Consider the following 22625-nt stretch of genomic DNA (forward strand, 5'->3'; position numbering starts at 1 on the left):
TACTTGGAGTGTCTTACCCCACGCGGTTTGTCTCCTGATACTAAGTCGTAAATCCGCAGTGTCATTATTCACCTCAGCGACCCCAAAAACTATGGACTGTGCATTAATATTTGTGGTTGTCTATTATTTTTATATTTCACCGGTTTTTCTGTATTTTTATAATTCATCCCCGCCCCATGGCAATTTCTTCTATATAGTAAGTAATGTGTGTACCAAGTTTGGCTGACAGGTATGCTAGAACATATACAAATATGTCCTTAAACTCGGCCACTTTGGATATTTTCCTTTCACCCATTCTCACCCTCCTCCCTGTCGTTTGGGACTGAACATAACCTTAAACAGCAACCAGAGTCTCACAGTTCATCTCAGCAACCCTGAAAACTATGGATTAGACCTAAATATCAGTCGTTTTCGGTTAATTTTTACATTTTGTCGCTACTTTAGGGGCTAGGGTTCTCTTACCCCTAAAGTATTTTTTCCAGACAGTAAGTCCAATTTTGGTTGAGACCTATGCTGGAACATATACATATACGTCAATTATCTCTGTCATTTTGGATATTTTTCTTTCTTTTCACTTTTTCCCAACCCTGTGCAAAAGGAGGCTGAACTTGGACTTTGAAATAATCCGAACCGTCACTATTCATCTCAGCGACCCCCAAAAGAATGGATTCAACACTATTTTCACTTATATCTACATCTCACTCCCTTGTAGGGGTGCTACGGTAGTCATACCTCCAAGCAGTTTGTCTCCTGATAGTAAGTCATAAGTGTACCAAGTGTACCAAGTTTGGTTGAAATCACTCCTTTAGTCCCAAAAGTATGGATTCAACACTAATATAGGTTGCTTTTAGTTATAATTATATTTTGCAGCCTTCCCTGTGGCTTCTAGAGGAGTCTTGCTCCCACAGTATTTTTTCAATATTTGTACCAAGTTCAGTTGACAGCTATACTGGAACTTACACACAAACATCCATAATCTCGGTCACTGGACATTTTCTTTACTTCATCCCTTCCCACCCGCCTGCCAACTAGGGATCTACTTGGACTTAAATGACATCCAGAGTGTCATTATTCATTTCAGAGACCCTGAAAACTATGGATGTGACACTATTTTTGATTATTTTAACATCTCACCCCCTCCAACACCTAGCCCCAGGGTGCTAAGGTTGTCATACCCCCCACACAGTTTATCTTCTGATAGTAAATCATAAGTTTACCAGATTTGGTTGGAATCACCCCAGTAGTCCCGAAAACTATTGATTCAACATTATTATTGTTCGTTTTTAGTTATTTATATATATATTTCAGGGTGTCCTATTCTAAACAGTACTTCCTCCAGATAGTAAGTCATACTTGTATCAATTTTGGTTGATAGCTACACTGGAACAACATACATTATGTCTATTATCTCAATCATTTTGGACAATTTCATTTTCACACTTTTTCATCCCCTTATGACAAAGGGGGCTAAATCGAACTTTAACAAATACGAATGTCACTGTTCATCTCAGCGACCCCGAAAAGTATACATTCAACACTATTTTTGACTATTTGTATATCTCACTTCCCTCTTTGCCCTCCCCCCCCCCCCCCCCCCGAGAAAGGGTGCTGAACTTAGACTTATAAAATATCCGGAGTGTTATTACTTACCTCAGCGACCTCGAAAATTATGGATGTGATATTATTTTTGAATATTTTTATATATATATCCAACCCCCTCGCCCGACCCCTAAGGGGGCTGAATTGGAACTTACACAAAATCCGGAGTGAAACTAATTATCTCAGCATCCACGAAAACTACCGATTCAACACTATTTTTGATTATTTTTATATACCACTCTTCTCTCGCTCCAGGGGTTGCTAGACATCAATTTTTTTAAAATCCAGGCGGTTACTATTCATCTCAGCGACCCCAAAAATGATGGATTCGCCACTATTTTCGATTATTTTTATATTCCAATCATCTCATTTCCACTCCTACCCCTAAAGATGGTAGGTGTGTCCTGCCACCACGCGGTTAGTCTCCTGCTAGTAAGTCATAAGTGTACCATGTTTGGTTCAAATCACTCCGTTAGTCCCAAAACTGTGGATTCCATACTATTATTGATCATTTTTAATCTATATTTCACCCCATTCCCATAGGATTTCTAGGGGTGTCTTGCCCACACACAATTTTTCACAGATAGTAAGTAATATTTGTACCAAATTTAGTTGTTGGCTTTGCTGGAAAATACACAGATACATCGACAATCGCAGTCACTTTGGTCATTTTATTTTTTCACCCTTTCTCACACCTATACGAAAGGGGGCTGCATGTGAATTTATAAAAAATCCGGAGTGAAATTAATTATTCACCGTTCCCAAAAACAACCGATTTGACACTATTTTAGACTACTTTTATATATCACTCTCCCCTTGCCTCCTCCCCAAAGGGGGCTGAACTTGGAGTTTAAAATATCCAGAGTGTTAAAAATCACCTCAGCAATCCCGAGAACTACTGATTCGACACTATTTTTGATAAATTCTTTATCTCACTCTCCTCTCGTCCCCACCTCAAACGGGGCTGAACTTGGACTTATAAAGAACCCGGAGTGTCGCTATTCATCTCAGCGATCCCAAAAAGCATGTATTCAACACTATTTCCCCTTGCCCCCCACCCCATACGAGACTGAACATCGAATTTAAAAAGTCCGGACTGTCACTATTCAATTCAGTGACACCGAAAAGTATGGATTCGACACTATTTTTGATTATTTTTATATATCACTCCTCCCTTGCCCCCACCCTATAGGAGACTGAACTTAGAATTTAAAAAATTCCGGTGTGTCACTATAAATCTCAGTGACACTGAAAAGTATGGATTTGACACTATTTTCGGTAATTTTTATATATCACTCCCCTCTCGTCTTCTGTCCAAAGGGGACTGAAGTTGGACTTATAACAAAAATCCGGAATGTCACTATTCATCTCACCACCCCGAAAAGTATGGATTCGACACTATTTTATATACCACTCCCCTCGCCCCCCACCCCAAAGGGGGATGAACGTGGACTTTAACAAAATCTGGAGTGTCACTATTCATCTCAGCAACACCGAAAAGTATGGATTCAACACTATTTTCAATAATTTTGATATATCATTCCCCCCCTGCCCACCCCCAACCAATAGGAGACTGAACTTGGAATTTAAAAAAAAAAATATGGAGTGTCATTATACGTCTCTGTGACACTGAAAAGTATGGATTCGACACTATTTTTGATTATGTTAATAGTATATCACTGCCCCCTTGTCCCCCACCAGAGGGGACTGAACTTGGGCATAACAAAAATCCGAATGTCACTATTCATCGCATTCTCCCCGAAAAGTATGGATTCAACACTATTTTCTATTATTTTTATGTACCACTCCCCCTTTGCCCCCACCCCAAAGGGGGCTGAACGTGGACAAAATCTGGAGTTTCACTATTCATTTCAGCGACCCCGAAAAGTACGGATTCGACACTATTTTCGATTATTTTCATATATCACTCCTCCTCGACCCCCACTCCAAAGGGGACTGACTTGGACTTTTAAAAAATCCGGAGTGTCACTATTAATCTGCGACCCCGAAAAGTATGGATTCGACACTATTTTCGATAATTTTTTTATATCATTCCCCCCTTGCCCCCCATTACGAAGGGGGTTGAACTTGGACTTTAAAAAATCCAGAGTGTTACTATTGATCTCAGCAACCCCGGAAACTATGGATTCGACACTATTTTCAATTAATTTTATAAATAAGCCCCCCCTGACCCCCCACCCCTAGGATGTCAGAGATGGCTTACCCGCACAGTGCTCATCTCCAGATAATAAGTTATCAGTGTACCATGTTTTGTTAATTGTGCTTCAGTGGTTTAGGAGATGTGTCATTTACATACATACATACATACATACATACTGTACCGGTTACGACCTGTACATAAGTATTTATTGAGCATAAGTTACGTTTATTTACCACGCGTAATGTTCCGAGCGCGCCTGGTTTGTTTACCAGCAGCGAGGACCAGCTAGCGAGTGTATGACGACTGTGAGCTGTGACGTAGCCACAGGGGCTAGCTAGACCGCCCGCTCGTCTCAACACGTGTTACCAGCCTTGACTGGTATTTTCTGGATTCCATGTCACTTGTTCTAGAGAGTTCGATGGAGAAAATTTTGAAATTTCTATAATAATGATGCTAGCGAATCGAGTGATATGTCATCTTGTTTGGGATCACCTAAACGTCCCAATGCTCGAGTTTCAAGCAAATCCATCGAGGGATTCGGGAGATATTCAATCAAACCGTATTATGACATACACATCCCGGATTGAATAAAAGGAGGACCTACTGTAGCCTATTCACACAGTCTCAGCTGAGTAGTCAGCGGGGACACTCTTGCTGCTACTATCATCGTGGAACTCTGTCATTATACAAGTGTGGGAAGACGATTCTTCCAAGTACTATAAAGTGGACTCATAAGACTTCGAGTGTTGTAGAAAATTTTCTAAGTCTTCGTAATTGAACTTAGAATATTTACAAGTGTTAATTAAATGGATTTGTATTATTTACGTGCCTTCGAGACTGAAACTTTTCTAAGTGTTTGAACTTGTATTATTTACGTGTCTTCGAAGCTGGAATTTTTCTAAGTGTTCGTGAAATGGACTTGTATTATTTATATGGGTTCGAGACCAGAATTCTTCTAAGTGTTCATTGAATGGACTTATATTATTTACGTGCCTTCGAGACTGAAACTTTTCTAAGTGTTCACTAAATGGACTTGTATTATTTACGCGTCTTCGAAGCTGGATTTTTTTTAAGTGTTCACTGAATGGACTTGTATTATTTTCATGTGTTCGAGACCAGAACTTTTCTATGTGATCATTGAATGGACTTGTATTATTTACGAGTATTCGAGATTGGAATTTTTCTAAGTGTTCGTGAAATGGACTTGTATTATGTTCGTGGAATATTTGCGACTGTTGAGGAACTCATCCTTCTAATAGACAGTGATTGATTAACATTGCTAGTGATGAACTTTAACTTTCCAACGGCTTTAAACGAAGTTAGGATTTCACTTACATTTACTCAAAGACTTGTACATTTGCCAGTGTTGGTTTAAAAGACTTATAAATTTCGTCAGTGAATTTATTTATGTGGAAGGACTTGTGTTTTCGTCAGTGGTCACTCAAAGACTTTATGAATTTCACCAGTGATTAACTTTAAATATATTCAAACTTCCAAGTGAATGGACTTGTGTTTTCATTTGAGTTTAGGCAAAGACTTGCACCTTCGCCAGTAATGAACTTTGAGTTTAACTATAATTTCACAAGAAGGGACTTGTATTTTTCGTTGCCAAAAGTTATTCAGGGACGAGGATTTTCCTAGTGATGAACTGTAAATTATTAATACCACTCATATCGTTTTAGGAGTGTTGGAAGTCTTGATGTACAATTATCAAGAACTCTGCTTATAAGTTGATCATCCAAGGTTTTCATGGACTCAGTGCTACTAGTGACCTTGGGAACATCAATCCTCTCAGTCTCATTAGGCTGAGGTTGTACATGACTATCTACAACATCGCCTGGATCACCGGGGTTCAACCCGGGCCTCAGAGTTTGAGACATCTCTACTTGCCGTCAATCCAGACAGTCCAGCTGCCTCTGTCTGGAGTATCTGGAGTCCCTGGAATCCCTGGAGTCTTCTGGAACGTGCTTCAACCAGCTTGGCTTAGTGAGCTGGAGAACCCGAGCCATACTATTGGAATACGAGGAAGATAATCCATTTCTACTTAAAGGTGATGTGCAAATTCATGACTTATTTGAATAAACTCTTGTGCAATCAGAGTCAAAGTTTTTCTGTAGATAGGACCCTACCTCCTGTACCGAGCTCTAGCTACAGTTAATCCAGTTTTTCGCCCTGAGAACTATAGTCATGCTACTTTAAAATTTAATCTGAGAGTCGGGCTCTTTTACTGGTACAATACATACATACATACATACATACATACATACATACATACATACATACATACATACATACATACATACATACATACATACATACATACATACATACATACATACATACATACATACATACATACATACATACATACATACATAGAAATATACATTCATTTTTATATATAGAGATATCTTCCACACTACTATTTAAGAACACTGTCTGAAAAAAAAAATTAAGCACCCAGAAGGAGTAGTTGAAAGTGAATGAAACTAAATATGCTGAAAGACCATGTTCCTTTATTGAACTGATTACAATATGGGATGAAAGAGACAAGGCCATTGGCAGTTAAAGGTGGAATGTTGGCGCCAGGTCAGTAGGGTGTCGCACCCCCACTGCAGTTTGGAATGGATCAAACAGCCTTTGGATCCTCTCCTGAGGCAAGTCTGTCCACAGTTGTTGCAGCTGTCCCTCAAGATCCCGCAGGTTGGTACTGGGACGAGTCCCCTTCCAATGTCATCCCATCCGTGTTCAATAATGGATAGGTCCAGGATCTTGCTGGCCACAGGAGGACCTCAACATGCTCTAGGCAGTCCATGGACATACGTGATGTGTGTGGACGTGCATTATCTTGTTGGAACACTATCTCAGAGTGCTGTGTCATAAGGGGTAGGACGTGCAGATGCAGAATGTGTGTGACGTATCGCTGTGCTGTCAAAGTCTGCCAAAGCACTATTAGAGGTGACCTGAACACATATCCTATGGATGCCCACACCATGATGCAAAGGATTACGCCTGTGTGTCTTTCCACAATATGGGTAGGATCTGCCCTCTGTCCTCAACGCTGCCAAACCCGCACACGATGGTCATCGGAGGTTATGGAGAAGTGGGACTTATCAATGAACATGATGCGATGCCAGTCGTCCTCCGTCCATGCCTGCCGGGCAAGGCACCACTCCAAACGCAGGCATTGGTGTTCTGGTATCAATGGCAACTAACACATGGGGGGGTAGGACCCCAATCTGGCGAATGTGACTCGTCGAGACACTGTTCGGGGATGGGATCCCGCAATGCTTGGCGTACCATATGACGGTTCTCCCTCGGGGTGGTGTTTCTTGGTCAACCCAAACTTCCACGATGTGATTGGGTGCCCTCATGTACCCACTGAGTCCAACATCGGGCCACTGTGATGTCTGAATGGCCCACGTCTGTCTTGACTCACAGCAGCTGACTGGCAACAACTTATCAACAACAGGACGGTAACATCACAAATGCACTCTGGTGGGCATTCTACATATTACAGATCCTTGTAAATCTAATCATTTACTCACACATCAATGGTATGCATGTATACCAAAATGGGATAATATTGGACCACTCCTTCTGGGTGCTAACAAAATGTTGTAAATAATATCTCATCTTAAGATAGGTTTGGGACTATTTTGATATCTAAATGGGGCTCACCCTTTTTCAGTAGACCTTCCATATTTCTGCTCAGAATTGTGGTAAATAAGGACCAATGACCTAGATGTCAGGCCCCTTTAAAGTATGTGGTAAATGTGGTAAATAAATAATACTAACACTGGAGACTGGAAGTGACAATGAATTGATCATAAACATGCTAATGCTAGCTAATGTAGCTACCAAACAATTGGAAGAGGAAAGGGTTAAGTACTGGTGTCTTCTACCGAATATGGTTCCATTGTATTTTGGAGACATCCAGAATAAACACATTGCTATCTATAAGTCTTGTGAATGCAATGAAGGCTAGACATAAGCAGTTACAGACAATGATATCTTCTTGGCAGGAATATTTCTTGACTTTAGATATAACATGGTATTTTCTCAGCAGGAAGTTGAACATGCTAAGCAGCATGTGATTAAGACATGGACACGTATTGTGGAAATGGGATTTTCACACAGCACGACTGCTAGTGACATTTACCCAACCGGCAATGACGATACAGACTCTGATACTAATGTTGAGAGCTTGCTGAATGCTTTAGAAAGAGAAATTAAAACAAGTATTCGGTCCACACATATGGTCAGCTTTTAGGCCAGCCCCACAAATTTCTGTGAACTTACTCAGCTGCAATTGAATTTGGAATTTTGGCAGGAGAAAAAACATACAACGCCCCAGCCGTATAAGGTAGCCACTACATTTCTAGCTGTTCCATCCACACAATAAGTGTCAAAAGACTCTTTTCGTCATTAAAGTACATACTTTCTTCTTACTGTTGCAACTTACGCTATGATATAACAGAAGATATATTGTAAATCAGGACCGATCCACAGTAACTTTTGCCTGGTTATCACAGCACTCCATAATACATGTACACAACATTCAGCTATGCTGTTCCGACATGGTTATGAAGGCACATGCAATCAAATCAAAATGGAGGCACTAGGCCCTTAAACTTCTAATTACATAAACACTTATTTTCCTTACTTAACATTCAGGAACTTCAGTTTTTGTTTCTTGACTCGACTAGGTACAGCTAGACTCACTAGTGTGACCAATGATCGTGAACTTTGAATTCTGGAATCGATCTCTTCATAATGTATATTGTAATGTATGAATAACTGCTGATAAAGTATTTCTTTATTATATTTGCCTTGAGTCTTTACCGATAATGTAACCTTTACATACATGTAATAATAATGGTTTCTGCAATTACGATTATATATGGGTATAGGTATTTTTAATACCAGTATTTTATCCAAATCTATGTTGTATTCAGTCTCTGGCTGTGAGAGATATCTAAAAGCAATAACACAAATAATGTTGGGCCGATGACCTAGGTGTTAGGCCCCTTTAAACAACAAGCATCATCAACAAATAATGTTAAAGCTTCATTTGCTTGCTTTAAAAGCAAAAAATCATGTAATAAACATTCCTAAATTGTGCTAATTTTTAAAAACACTGCCAAAGGTTAATGTGAAAAATGTAGGATAAAAATAAAACTGGATAAACAAAGGAAAGGGAACAGACAAAAAAATTAATCCTGATAGTAAAGGACTATGAGCAAAGGGCAAATTAAAAAATCTGACAGATCAGCAGTAGAAGAGGGAGGAACAGAAAGAGGAGACAAGGACGAATATGGAAACACAAAAGAGAGGACAAGGACAACAATCTCCACATTTTCATAAACTGCTGTCTTCAAACAGATAGGTTCTCTCCTCATCACCCCCACTATAAAAGATTCCTATTCATATTTCTATAAATGTTCCTTTCCTATACATACTGTTGCGGGTCCACCATTTTGTTCACTATGGGGAGCGATTCAGTCTGGCCCCCAAGTCGAGAGTGATGTCACCTAGTAAGGCCAGCCCCGCTCGCTTCCGCTACAACCAGCCAGAGACAAGCTATACACACTATGCCAACCCCCGCTACCTCACTGCTGCCGTCACTAGTCACAGACCTCCCTGACATCACAAGAGAAAACCAGAGCATTAGATTTTGCGAGGTTTCTAGTTGGCTTCTACTTTTACAAAGTATCTGGAAGGGGTGACCCTGTTATAATAAAAGACAGGCCGTATGAGATTGTGACAGTTCAGTTTGAGCTCAGTCAGTGAGTGATTGAGAGTCAAGGAGTGCTACAGTCACAGGTTCAGTGGAGTGCAGCTGAGGTGATGTGAAGCGCTGCTGTGAATACTGAATCAGCATGCTACAGTGTCGATGGAGTGCTGCGTGACAAGGGATAACGGAAGAAGACTACCATGTGTGTGTGTGCGACTGTGCTGGATGTGCAAAAACTGTGAACTGTGTGGTTGAAAAGTTGTACACTGAATTTAATTGTAAACTGCAATAGGGTCCAAGTGACAGTTACAGGAGTATGTGCAGTGTAATTGTTTTAGTTCGTATTAAACTGAATAATTAGTGTGACTGGAGACAGAGACAGAGAGAGAGAGAAAGAGCATACATACAACAAGCTGCTTTACAGCGCACCGACACAGATAGGTCTTATGGCGATGATGGGATGGGAAAGGGCTAGGAGTGGGAAGGACGCAGCCGTGTTCTTAATTAATGTATAGCCCCAGCGTCTGCATGATGTGAAAAGTGGGAAACCATGGAAAACCATATTCACGGCTGCTGACAGTGGGGTTCGAACCCATTATCTCCAGAATACTGGCCACACTTAGGTGACTGCAGCCATCGAGCTCGGTGAGAGAGAGATTGTGTGACTGTGTAATTGTATAGCAATTAATGTCAATTACCGTAAATTTTTATATTTTTTTTTTGCTAGTGGTTTTACGTCGCACCGACACAGATAGGTCTTATGGCAACGATGGGATAGGAAAGGCCTAGGAGTTGGAAGTAAGTGGCCATGGCCTTAATTAAGGTACAGCCCCGCAATTTGCCTGGTGTGAAAATGGGGAAACCACAGAAAACCATCTTCAGGGCCGCCGACAGTGGGATTCGAACCCACGACCTCCCGGATGCAAGCTCACAGCCGCACGCACCTCTAACCGCATGGCCAACTCGCCCAGTATTACCATAATTATTTAGTTAGCAATTTACCCTGTACCTGCTACATTATAATGACTGATTAAGAAATTGTTACAGGCAATATATTACCTTGAGGATTTTTCTGGTGATTTTTTAGAATTATAACAGTTTTCCTCTTCACTAGCAGACTCGTCACCAAAATCCTCTTCAACATTGTGATCCAGCTCCATACTGTCATTGTTTCCAAAGTCATCTCTACTGCTGGGATCTCCGTCTTCCTCCTTAAGAGAGCACTGATCCTGAAAAAAGATTGTTTGAATGTAATGGCACTAAACAATTAAGAAATACTTTATGAAATAATATAAACTGTTAGCAGTCACAAGTTTTATTAAATGATTTAGATAATAATAATAATAATAATAATAATAATATAATAATAATAATAATAATAATAATAATAATAATAATAATAATAATAATCGTATGGCCTCAGCTACCATGTGCAGACATTTCAATTTGACCGAGTAAACCGGAACTCTCTTGGGCGTCTATGGCAGAGATTTAATTAATTTTGTCGGGTAAACACCAAATGTGTCACCAGAGATCTTTTACATGCCGACATCGTACGACATGGTGTGTCGAATGGACTTTTTTCCGCCCTTCAAAAATCCGACTACCTCTGCTGGGTTTGAACCCGCTATCTTGGGATCCGGAGGCCAACACTCTACTGCTGATCGACAGAGGCAGATTTAGATGTTTAATATTGAAAAATAAATAGACAAAAATACATTACTGTGACCGTATCATCACAATTAATAATTATTAATTGTTATATGCTTGGGAAAGAAGTAGGTTGGAAGCTTCTTTGTGTGGATGCTGGCAGTCGCATCATATTGCATAACAAGTTGCTCACCAGAACGGTGCCTTACACACCCAGTGGGTGGCTCAGATATACCCCCGAACTGGGCACACGTCACGGAAGAAGGAGGAGAAGAACACCGTTTCGCTGACTCCATCTTTAAAACAATTGCCAACGCACAGCGATGCCAAACCGATGGGGTGATTTTAAAGGTATTTCCGGCTTAAGTAAGGCTTGTTTAACCAGAACTCATCCGTCAGAGCAGTGGGAAGAATGTTGGAGGAATTGTAAAATCAGTAACCAAGGCAGAAGAAGATTACCCATGTAAATGCGCTTAAAGAAGATTACGTAACTGGCGTGGCGTCCCCAAGCTTTTGTGAAGCCAGATGCTAATGGGGATTCCCCAACCCCACTCCTATTCTATATAAATTAATTGCTACAAAACTGCTGACGCTTTCAAACTCCACATAGCATTGCGTAATTGTAACTATTGAGTCACACAATCTGGCGCATAGTTGGTTTTCGCAGACCTTTTGGTTCAGAAGATGTCAAATTAGAGTGGGAACGCTGTCCGTGAAACCACCACCACTCTTGCCTTGCCTATAAGTTTTTGCACTTCCCAGGGTGGAGAAGGAGTTGGGAAGGAACCTCAGACGTGAAACGATGGCCGGTTCGTGAGCGATATTGCCATTCCTTTGTATGGTAAAGTAATTCAAGCAGTAGTGAATTTCAGTGATTTTCTCTTGTACATCGGTGATAGGGAAAGTAAGCTTATGACAAGGTAGACGTGTGATAAAGTACTGTAAAAATCCACGCTAAATCTTGAACAGAATTCAGGGTGAGATTATAGCACTAAATAACGGGCGGTGAGAACTGTTCAAGAACAAACGAACTAGATAGAATATCGGGATAAGTACAGTTGATAAGCGTCACAACTATACGAGACGATAATCTTAACTGTGAAAATACTGAAAATTGTCTGTCTTATCTTACTAAAAATGAAACAGACTAGCTGAATTAGCCATTAAAATTATCAACACATAACCGTCAGTGGTCAGAGAACGGAGAAGTAAAATTTTGATGGTGTCGTGTGAAGAAGAAGTGTGTAAAGTTGTGTCAACTATATATTTACAGTGATCCCTGTACTAATCAAATGGATTACTCAAGAGACCCCATGGAACGTCTAGATCCCAGGATTCCACGAGCCAGCATCATGGAATAAAACGCCATCGGCAGGCCCCTGGAACTCCGGGCGGGCCAGCATGCATCAAACTGTTGAGTACTAAGTTATGTTTTTCTTCCAAAGCTAGTATTTCCCCTTTGTAAATGAAAGTAATGTAAGGATAAGGTTGTTGATAATGTGATTTGATAGGCTAGTTCCGCTTAGAATGGTCGGGAGACCCTTTGTTCAATTTGATTAATTTAAATAGATATGGGAAGGGAGTGATCCAGTAATGATGTATCAAGTTTGGGACCCCTTTTAGTGCCTGCATGTGCATGCCATACTATTTTTTTTATTAGTGCTGAGAAGGAATTAAGGGGGGAAAAGGAGTAGAATATTGTGCAGATTAATGTTGTAGATCTCAACTGCGTGACTGCATAAGACGAGCAGGGATTAGCAGGTGACAGGATCATTAACATGTGCCCGTACAAAAGAAGGATGTGGAATAGAGTCAGCACTATATTTTTAAAAGTAGAGACAGTAGTTTGTTTGCATGCTAGTTTATAAGTTTTGGCTGTAACTGAAGATGCTCGAGAAATGCTGAGCAGAGGTTCGATCGTCAGTCCTGCCTACACTAGTGAGGTTACATGTAGAAAGTCTGTTTAGTGTTTGGCAAAATTTAATAATTTAAATTATTATTATTATTATTATTATTATTATTATTATTATTACTTCTCGTAATATATTTGATTCATGATTTTATGCCAATCTATTTAAGTGTCAGGTTAGTTTATGGCAGGTACACAATCTCGCCTCAAGGGGGAGAGATTAGGGGACATTGTTCTTTGGGTTAAAGGCTGACGTTACTGTGGTAAAAACGTACGACGGAAGAAATGTATGGTTGAACCCCAGACTCCTGGAGAGTTGAGGGAATTTTTGGTATAAGATAGCGGCTTAATTTGAGAAATAATTCTTGGACATAATGATAGTATGAGCTGGTTTGAGCAGGTGTACCCTGCATTAGCTCAATTGTATGATTTTATTGACTCGGTGACTGCCGATATTGAGTGTGTTAAATGGTCTCTCGCCGCTGTGCAAAGGGGAGCATTCACAAGCAGTGATTTATTGCCCCAGAATGGGAAGGTCCTTGTGAGAGGGCAGCTGAGGGAAGTCGCTTGGCCGAGAAGTGTTTCTTTTTAAGACGGTGCAGTCTTCTGTGAGAATATTTCCGTAACTACCACACACAATCCACCAGCCATGATCTAAAGGCAATGTAGGAATTTATGACTGTCCTCTACATGATCAGACTAATTAGGGCTTGATTACAGTACCCTTGATGGGGACGACCAGAGTGTCAGGTTCGAACCTCAATATAGCACAGAAGGGACCGATAGCTCGCTCATGTAGCGGGTCACACATGAATGAATACAGCCATTGTTTTATTTGTATATGTATATGTATATGATATGTTTGTTTCTTTTCCAATGTATGATCATCTTTGTCGTTAATCAATGTTCTATTTGAATTTAGACTTCGTGAAAGTCCATTGATAGTGGTTGTAAGTGACTAGTTTCATTTTCAAGTCGGTGTTTAATTTGATTATGGAAGACTTGTGACCATTTTGTTCTTTTTTGTGTTTAAGTGATGGATTTTATGGTGTGGTCGGAGCATTTGGATTAATTATCTCCAATTTAATTTTAATTTGTTTTATAGATGATTGCTTGCGGTAGATTTAAGTTAGCCGACCATTCTAATGCGGAATTTTTTCAGTGTAAATAAATTTTAAATCTGTAATCTGGGATTTAGTCCCATGGAATAGTTGCATTGGGAGGGACATGGCTTACACTTGTAAATATTTAAGGGTTATTTTGATTATGTTGTCATACTCGACAGTTTATGTTTAACGGGTTGATTAGACACATGTAAACCAATGTGGTAGAAATGTGAGGTGTGGACAATTAGTGTCATCCTCTTGGACATTCTTCGGTTTTATAGAGAGGAAGGTAACAATCAAAGTATGTGTCCTAAGGGAAGATTTATTGTATTAGAAACGTTATCAGCAAACTGTTGTCATCCACATAGATATTTCTGTGGAATGTGGAGGCAGCCGCTGATGTGAATGGTAGCACGGATTCCTCCGCTGCTAAAATATGTGGTTTATTTTTGTATTATCAGTTGTGGAGTAGTTTATCAAGGATGTCATAATTTTTCTGTATATTTTACCGAGCGGCTTAGTAAATTTGGAGAAATTTATTTGTGCCTATCTGTGCCGAAAGTTAGCATCCCAAAACCTCTTCCGTTCACTGTAAGCCTCTAAGATAGTTATAAGTTTAATTGTGTTTTCTGCCGCAAACGGTCTGCGACTCTGAGAGGCCAGGGTTCAGATCTTAGGAACGGGAGAGTAGCAGTGACCTTGCTGGGCTGAATGGACGTTGACTTCTCATGTGAGTGGATTAATTATACAATCCCAATGAGAGGGAATCGTCACAGGCCGAAAAGGTCCCTTGACCATCGCCTTTCGTGGAGCATGGTCCCATGTGCTCATGACCCGACAGGGTCACTTCTTTGTTGCCACATGGTACCATGAGCTATGGGGGATGGTGGGAAAGGTCCCACTACATCCACAACAGATTAAACAAAATGGAAGATCAGTGTGGAAGAGGGAGCACAACAGAGAGGCGGAGAGGACAAATGAACGATGTTACGCTTCAAGCGACTATGTGTCAAATCTTAGTCTTGAGCAAAACACGTCCAAAGTTTTCTTATTTAAAACAATCTCAGAAGTGATATTTCAGTCAAAATAAATTAATATTTGGTACAGTTACATAATATGGTGCGTGTAATGAGATTATTCAGAAGGAAACTCATTCAGTGCAATATTTTCCTCGTTTTCCTCAAATTTAACTTAGCCACATTTGCAGTTTGCAGACTTAAGTTACGCATCAAGAGGCAAAGCACCAAACTATGGCGGTTAACTTGTTGATGCTCAGGGCTACGGAACATGTAGTTATGCAACAACAAGTTAAGCACCACTATGTGAGATTTTGTTGTTAATAACCAATAACCAGGAGCAGAATATTAGGTTTTCTATACCTATTACTATTTTACTATATAAGAATTTCACAGAAACATAGGCAAATAAGTGTTGAACTCGTAAAACAAATAGAAGAAAAAGAAGGAAATGTTAACATCTGATGAGGAATCGAACCGATATCATTTCAATTCATTTAATACTGATCTACATTTAGGGCAGTCACCCAGGTGGCAGATTCCCTATCTCTTGTTTTCCTAGCCTTTTATTAAATGATTGCAAAGAAATTGGAAATTTATTGAATCTATTCCAATCCCTAACTCCCCTTCCTGTAAATGAATATTTGCCCCAATTTGTCCCCTTCAGTCAACTTTATCATCATATTGTGATCTTTCCCACTTTTAAAGACACCACTCAAACTTATTCCTTCCTCTACTGATGTCATTCCACGCCATCTTTCCACTGACAGCTCGGAACATACCACTTAATTCAAAAACAATAAAGGTGTTTTTTAATCCACCTATTCAATACTTTTATTTTCACTTATAGTGGTTACATAAACAGACTATGAGTTAAATGGGACATGTTTCGCCCTCAATATAGGGCATCTTCAGCCTAAAAACAATCTTCAAGAGTACATCTAATGTTAAATACGGAAGCTAAATGTTCAGCTAGTTACTGAAATTTGGGACATAAAAATGTGAAAAATGATACATTATACAAACATGTTAAAAGAAACAATGTCAATGATTAAACTATAATCTTGTCGGAGACTAAAACTTCTTCCATTAAAATTCTAATAAAATAGTTCATTTAAAATTGTAGGGGAAATAGCAAAATGATAATAACATAATGCCAATGACATAAGGGCATGAACACAAGCACAAACATGAATGTCATAAATATAACATGTTCAAGGCCGTTGATGAATTCGTGAGCATAAGGTGAAACAGAAGTATCAGTTGAATTATTGTAGAAGTGGCTCTTAGCACTGGTAGGCAATATTATTGTCTGAAACCTTGTGAGGAAAGGTCAGTAGATACTGGAAAATGTTCTCTGTAAGAGATGGAAAGGATGAATTAAGAAGTTGAATGCAAGGAGAGAATTCTGATTACATAGTTTGGAACAGATGAGGACTTACATGTTAGTTGAAAGTTGTTATTTGTTATCTACTGTTGTGTTGGTAGCTGCCCTTCTGTTGGCTCTGAGTCTTGTATTATAACTGTGCTGCAGAGGCGGTAGTGAACTCGGAGGGGAAGGAATAGGGGAGTGTGGAAGGGAGGAGAGGATGGGTAGAGTTAACTGTGACGGGGCTGACAAAGGGGCGGAGTCATCCATTTTGCTGGAAGTAGGCCTAATATCTGTAGGTATGGGTGGAGTATTAGAGTATGAAGAATTAAATATATTAGGTATTCTAAATTTATTTGAACTAACTGTCTTTAATAATTTCGGTGTTAATTCATGTAACATGCTTTTAATGTCCGTGATTTCATTAAGATTCTGTTCCTTATTATACGTCTGATCCAAATAGATATATAAACTTTCTAGTTCATTCAACATTCTCCCTTTTTCTATGTTTCTAATTATCGCTAGGTCTTTCTCTATGGATTCAAATCGGTGACCAGTCTCCCTCATATGCAATCTCATTGCTGAGTATTTCCTATGTTTTTCCGCATTAACATGTTCCATGTATCTTGTCATAAAGCTTCTCCCAGTCTGTCCAACATATGAAAAATTACACTGTGTACATTTGCGTCTGTTCTCCGATGTGCACGAGTGACGCTTGGACTCGCAAGAATCGAGTCTGGCGAGTCCGAGCCTCTCTGAGTAATCCGTGTGAAGTATAGTACACAAGCCTTTTCTTGAGCCGAAGTTCCCATTCAGCACTATGGAGCTCAGGGTTCAAGAAAAGGTTCGCGTACTATACTCGAGTCTCCATGGTGATGTCACAATCTGTAACTGCGACCTGTTGCCGAGCAGTCGGAATAAATACTCCAATCATTAAGTACTATTACAACAGCTAAGTAAATGATGACTATAATGTGAAACACGCGAGTGTAAAACCGTAACATATTTGTTTAGAATGCCATTCGTTTAGTTTGTCACACAATAACATTTTTCTTTTTCTCCTTCGTCTATATTTAGTTGGGCTCTTTCCTTACAACGTGCAGAAGTCATGGCGGAAGAAATGGAAGTGCAAGCAAAAAGCGCTCTACAAAAACTAAGAAATATAGCTGAAACGGGAGGATATATGAAGAAGGACACCAAAGACAACATTCTGAACGTAGTGAGTACTATAACAGAATATATAAAAGCAATAGAGGAAAAAGTGAAGCCAGGAAATAGCGTGGATATTTTCGAAGCAAATACAACAGTAGAGGTTAGAAAACATCACATTGACTTGGAAGAAGAAGAAGGGGACAAAAGCAGCAGCGCGAGACAGGTGGCACCATCTATAGACGCAACAACAGAAACACGAGGGGAAGACAACCAGGCAAAGGCGCCAACTACTGGAGAGAGCAGCAATCCGGATGGTAAAGATATAGAGGGCATAGATCGTTCCCAGAAAACATTTGGGGAAACAAATAACATGAGGACATCTCTCGGCCGCATAAATGAAAGTGCAACTGAGAGTCAGAATAGCACACCATCTGCCGATGATGAGGAAAACCACCAAGGAAGAATACAACATGCGGCAAATCCTACATTTCCAATAACACAAGGCAAGAAATGTAATAACGCTATAGTCAAGCAGACGACAATAAATGTCGAGACAGTAAATGAGAAATTGGAAAGCATAATGGAATTCCTGGAAAACACGTTAGATCAAATAATTGAGCAAAAATTTAACCAAAGTCTAAAAAGCAAAATTACAACAGAAATAAACCACACGGTCAGGACAGCACAAAATGCATTCGATGAAACAAGCACCAGTACACGCAAAGAGAAGAATCAAATTTGCCAGAGAGAGACAATAAGGGAAACGAGAAACAAATGGAATAACATATCGCCCTTAACCAATCAAAGGCAAAATGATGATGGTGAACTAGAAGCAGCAGAAAAAAAATGGCATGGCTGCACGTAGGTCGGCTTAAACAGAGCACCACGGCAACAAATATAAGAAAATTCTTGGAAAGGAATGGCATCATAGGACACATAGAATGTGAAGAACTTCATACACTGGGAGACAGAAAAGCTTTTAAGGTCGGTTTCCCATATATCTATCTGGAAGATGCACAGAGCGCGGATTTCTGGCCACAGGGAATGAAAGTCAGAAGATTTCGCTTTCGGAGATATGATAGGAGACCAGAGGAAGAATGAGGGGTGGAACTTCAGTCAACATCTCACCCAATTGCCAAAGAAGAAGGGACCTTGGTCAAGCATGGAAATAAGTGTATTATTATGGAATATAAAGGGAATAAGAAACGCAATTCCTGGACATATCACAGAAGACAATAGACGACACAGATGTTATGATACTGACAGAGACATTCCTCACGGAACCAATGGACTTGCAAGGTTACTATGGTATACACACGCTAGCGACCCCGACGGAAGGAAGACCAGCAGGGGGAGTCACAATCTTCATAAAAGGGAAACTGGGAGATATCAAGCGAATCATCAAGGAGGAAAACCTGGTCACAATAATCACATCAGAAATTACGATAATAGGAATTTATATTCAGCCAAATACACCTATAGAAAACATAATGGATAAAATATCTATAGCCATAGAACAAACGAAAGCAGAAAGGAACGTTATAATTGCCGGAGATTTTAACTGCAGATAGACAAAGAAAATACCAAAACTCGCATCCTTCTTGAGACACTGGAAGAAGAAGGCTTCAAAATAGCAAACAAAAAAGGAACACCAACCTACTTTGCACAGAACAGTCATAACGCCATCGACCTACTATTTTTTAGAGGAGTACAACTACAATTGTGTAAACAAGAAGGCCTATGGAACTCATCGGCAGCACCAATAAGGAAACACATACCTATAATGACACGCCTACGCATGGAAATCCAACAAAAGAGGAAGGAAGCAAAAAGACCAAGTATATATACTAGAAATATCCAGCGGGAAACAGTAGAAGAAAGCGAGGAAAACATCGGGAAAGCTAGAAACCTAGTAGAAGAAGAAAGACTAGAAGAAGCCTTAGCAACAGCCACCAAAGTAATAACGAAAGCTATAATAGTATAGGAAAGAAGACATGCACAAGCTTGGTTTGACCAAGAGTGTTACAAGGAAAGAAAAGCAACTCTAAAGGCCCTGAATGCAGCAAAATTATACAGACGCCCAGAAGACTTAACAGCATATGCAGAGAAAAGGAAAAAATATAAAGAACTAATAAAAAAGAAAAAAAGAAGAATATACAGAGAAACAAGGAAGGAAACAAGCCAAGGAAGCAAAATCAGACTCATACATAACGCTGAAAAAGAAGACATCAATCGCAACAGGAGAAATTCATATGGAGAACTGGGAACATCATTTCTCGAACATACTGAATAAGGAAGGGCTGAAGCAAACATATGACAAAGAAACAGCAGAACCCGCACATGCTGTGGAGCCAATAACAACGTATGAAATTAGGAAAGCAATACAAGGAGAGAGAAACAAGAAATCCGCAGGACCAGACAAAATTTACATGGAACACTTAAAAGATTCACTTGGTGAGATGGAAGAACTGTGGAAAGACCTAATGAACAAATGTATACAGACTGGGAAAATATTAGAGGGATGAAACACAGCTACTGTAAAGATATTGTTCAAAGGAAAAGGGAGCAGAACATCACTAGACTCATTTAGAGGAGTAGCACTAGAAAATGCATCCTTTAAAGTTTTCACGAAGAGACTAAATGAAAGATTACTGGAAGCCTTCAGTGGGTACATTCCAGAAAATCAATTCGGTTTTATGAAAGGCAGGAGCACGGTCCAGGCAGTGAAATACCTAATAAATCAGGTAGAAGAAGCCTTAAGACACAAAGGAGGGAAATATCACGCAGTCTTTGTTGATTTCAAGAAGGCATTCGACTCAATCGACAGGTGAAAGCTATAATACCAATATAATGGTCCGTTATTGGACATTATAAATTTTCCAGCGAACTCATTCTTGGTTGCCTGCGTTTCGCCCTCGTGTGCTAAGTTAGGCTCATCAGTTGGGACTTAGCACACCACCCAAGACGCAAGGCCAGTGCATACCGTGGATGCCACTGCATAGGCTATTTGAAGCCACCAGCAGTGCCAATGCACTATGAGAGCTATGTCTCATTTCCAAAAATAGATGCCTGCCTGGCCATCAAATGATGTAGATGTTGATTCCCATAGGGAACCTAGAATATTTGTCCTAGATGTTGATTCCCATAGGGAACCTAGAATATTTGTCCAATAACGGACCATTATATTGGTATTATAAATTTACTCATTCAGGACAAATATTCTAGGTTCCCTATGGGAATCAACATCTACATCAGGTGAAAGCTAATCGAGAAAATGAAATTGACAATCGGCGAGAGAGACCCACTAGTAAGAATAGTTGAAGCATGTCTACAGAGGAACATAATCCGAATAAACAACAACGTAGAAATTTCTGAAGACATAATACAGACGAACGGAGTTATGCAAGGGGATCCCATGAGTCCCACACTTTTCAACATTTATACAGCAGATGTGAACCGCATAGTAGAGGAAGGATCGAAAGCAGAGCTGATCCTATACGCAGATGACATGCTGATCGGAGCGAAAGAAAAGGAGGATGTGCAAAGGGCAGTCCGCAGACTAGAGATCTGGGCGGAGGAAAACAGCCTACAGATAAATGAAGAAAAGACAGTACAAATGACCTCCAGAAAAGGTGGGAAATCAACGCCCAAAGACAACATAACATTACACCAAAAGCCATTACAAAAGGTACGAAATTACAAATATTTGGGAATAACACTACAGACAACGGCGGCGTCCTTTGGTATACATATTCAAGAAAGAACGGCAGCAGCAATCAGAGCTTCATACAGCATCCAAAACATTTCAAACCTATCAATCAGCACGGCGATGAGACTTTTCAAGATGACAGTAGCGCCAGTGATAACATATGGAATTGAGATTGTGTGGGAAAAGCTGAAGATCGGAGACCTGATGAGAATAGAAAGAATAAAAGCAATGTTCATGAAGAGGATTACCCGAGTCGGAAAGACAGCGCCATCCCGGATGGTATACGAAATGATGCGGGAGGCGTATTTCATAGAAGACATACGATCACAATTCTACCTACAATCAACAGAAGCAAGCAGGGCACTAGTAAACATGAGGGAAAGGAAGAAAAGTGAAATCGACCTCGACTTCTACGCCTCACCAGCGATGATGGACTAGAGAGTGCAACACACAACGCCACGTGATAACACGACTCTCCATACATGGGTTTCACCACAAGATATGTGTAAACCAGAAGTTCCATGAGCCAGACGAAGATTGTAAGTGCATTTTGTGTGGACAGAAGTGTAGTAGATATCACATCATAACATGCACGAAAAGAACCAGGACAATTACCGACTATAGCAAAGACTGAAATGTGAAATTTATTTAATGCTCAAACTTGAGTGTACATGTCTCTATTAATTAATTACAGCATCTCTGTAGCATAACGGTTAGTGTTATTAGCTCGCATCCTTGGGGGCCTGGGTTCGCTAGAAATTTTAGAATGTCAGAAGGGCTGGTATGTGGTTGAAATGGTTCATGCAACTCACCTGCAATAGGGGTTTTCCTGAAAGGAACTGCACCACCTTGGGATGAGGACGAGTTTGCATTTTTGCATTATATTGCCCATTAGGTTAGCCTTTGGTAACTTGAGATATGGAGTGAAGATTAAGAATATAATTTAACTATTCATTGTAGGTATTACATACTTCCTCCAGGGTGCTGGTGGTGGTAGTGGTGGTGAATGGGTTTTTTTTTCTTTTTCTAGTTGCTTTACGTCACACCGACAGAGATAGGTCTTATGGCGACGGTGGGACAGGAAAGGTCTAAGTGGGGTTCGAACCCACTATCTGCCGGATGCAAGTTCACAGCTGCGCGTTCCTAACCACATGGCCAACTTGCCAGGTGGTGATTGCTTTAAGAGGAAGTACAACTACGCAATCATCCTCTATACA

The 22625-nt window shown here is 40.0% G+C and overlaps 1 protein-coding gene across 5 annotated transcripts in view; it reads right to left on the reverse strand.

Annotated features, from left to right (window-relative positions):
• Window positions 1-22625, reverse strand: part of LOC136874942 (zinc finger protein 98) — a 116355-nt gene that overhangs the window by 11766 nt on the left and 81964 nt on the right. For all 5 annotated transcript variants that reach the window (XM_068227936.1, XM_068227935.1, XM_068227934.1 and 2 more), the window contains one exon: window positions 10557-10726. In XM_068227936.1, coding sequence (XP_068084037.1) covers window positions 10557-10726 — 170 coding nt within the window. The remainder of the gene's footprint in view (window positions 1-10556; window positions 10727-22625) is intronic.

Source organism: Anabrus simplex, chromosome 5 (assembly GCF_040414725.1).
Source record: "Anabrus simplex isolate iqAnaSimp1 chromosome 5, ASM4041472v1, whole genome shotgun sequence".
Taxonomy (NCBI): domain Eukaryota; kingdom Metazoa; phylum Arthropoda; class Insecta; order Orthoptera; family Tettigoniidae; genus Anabrus; species Anabrus simplex.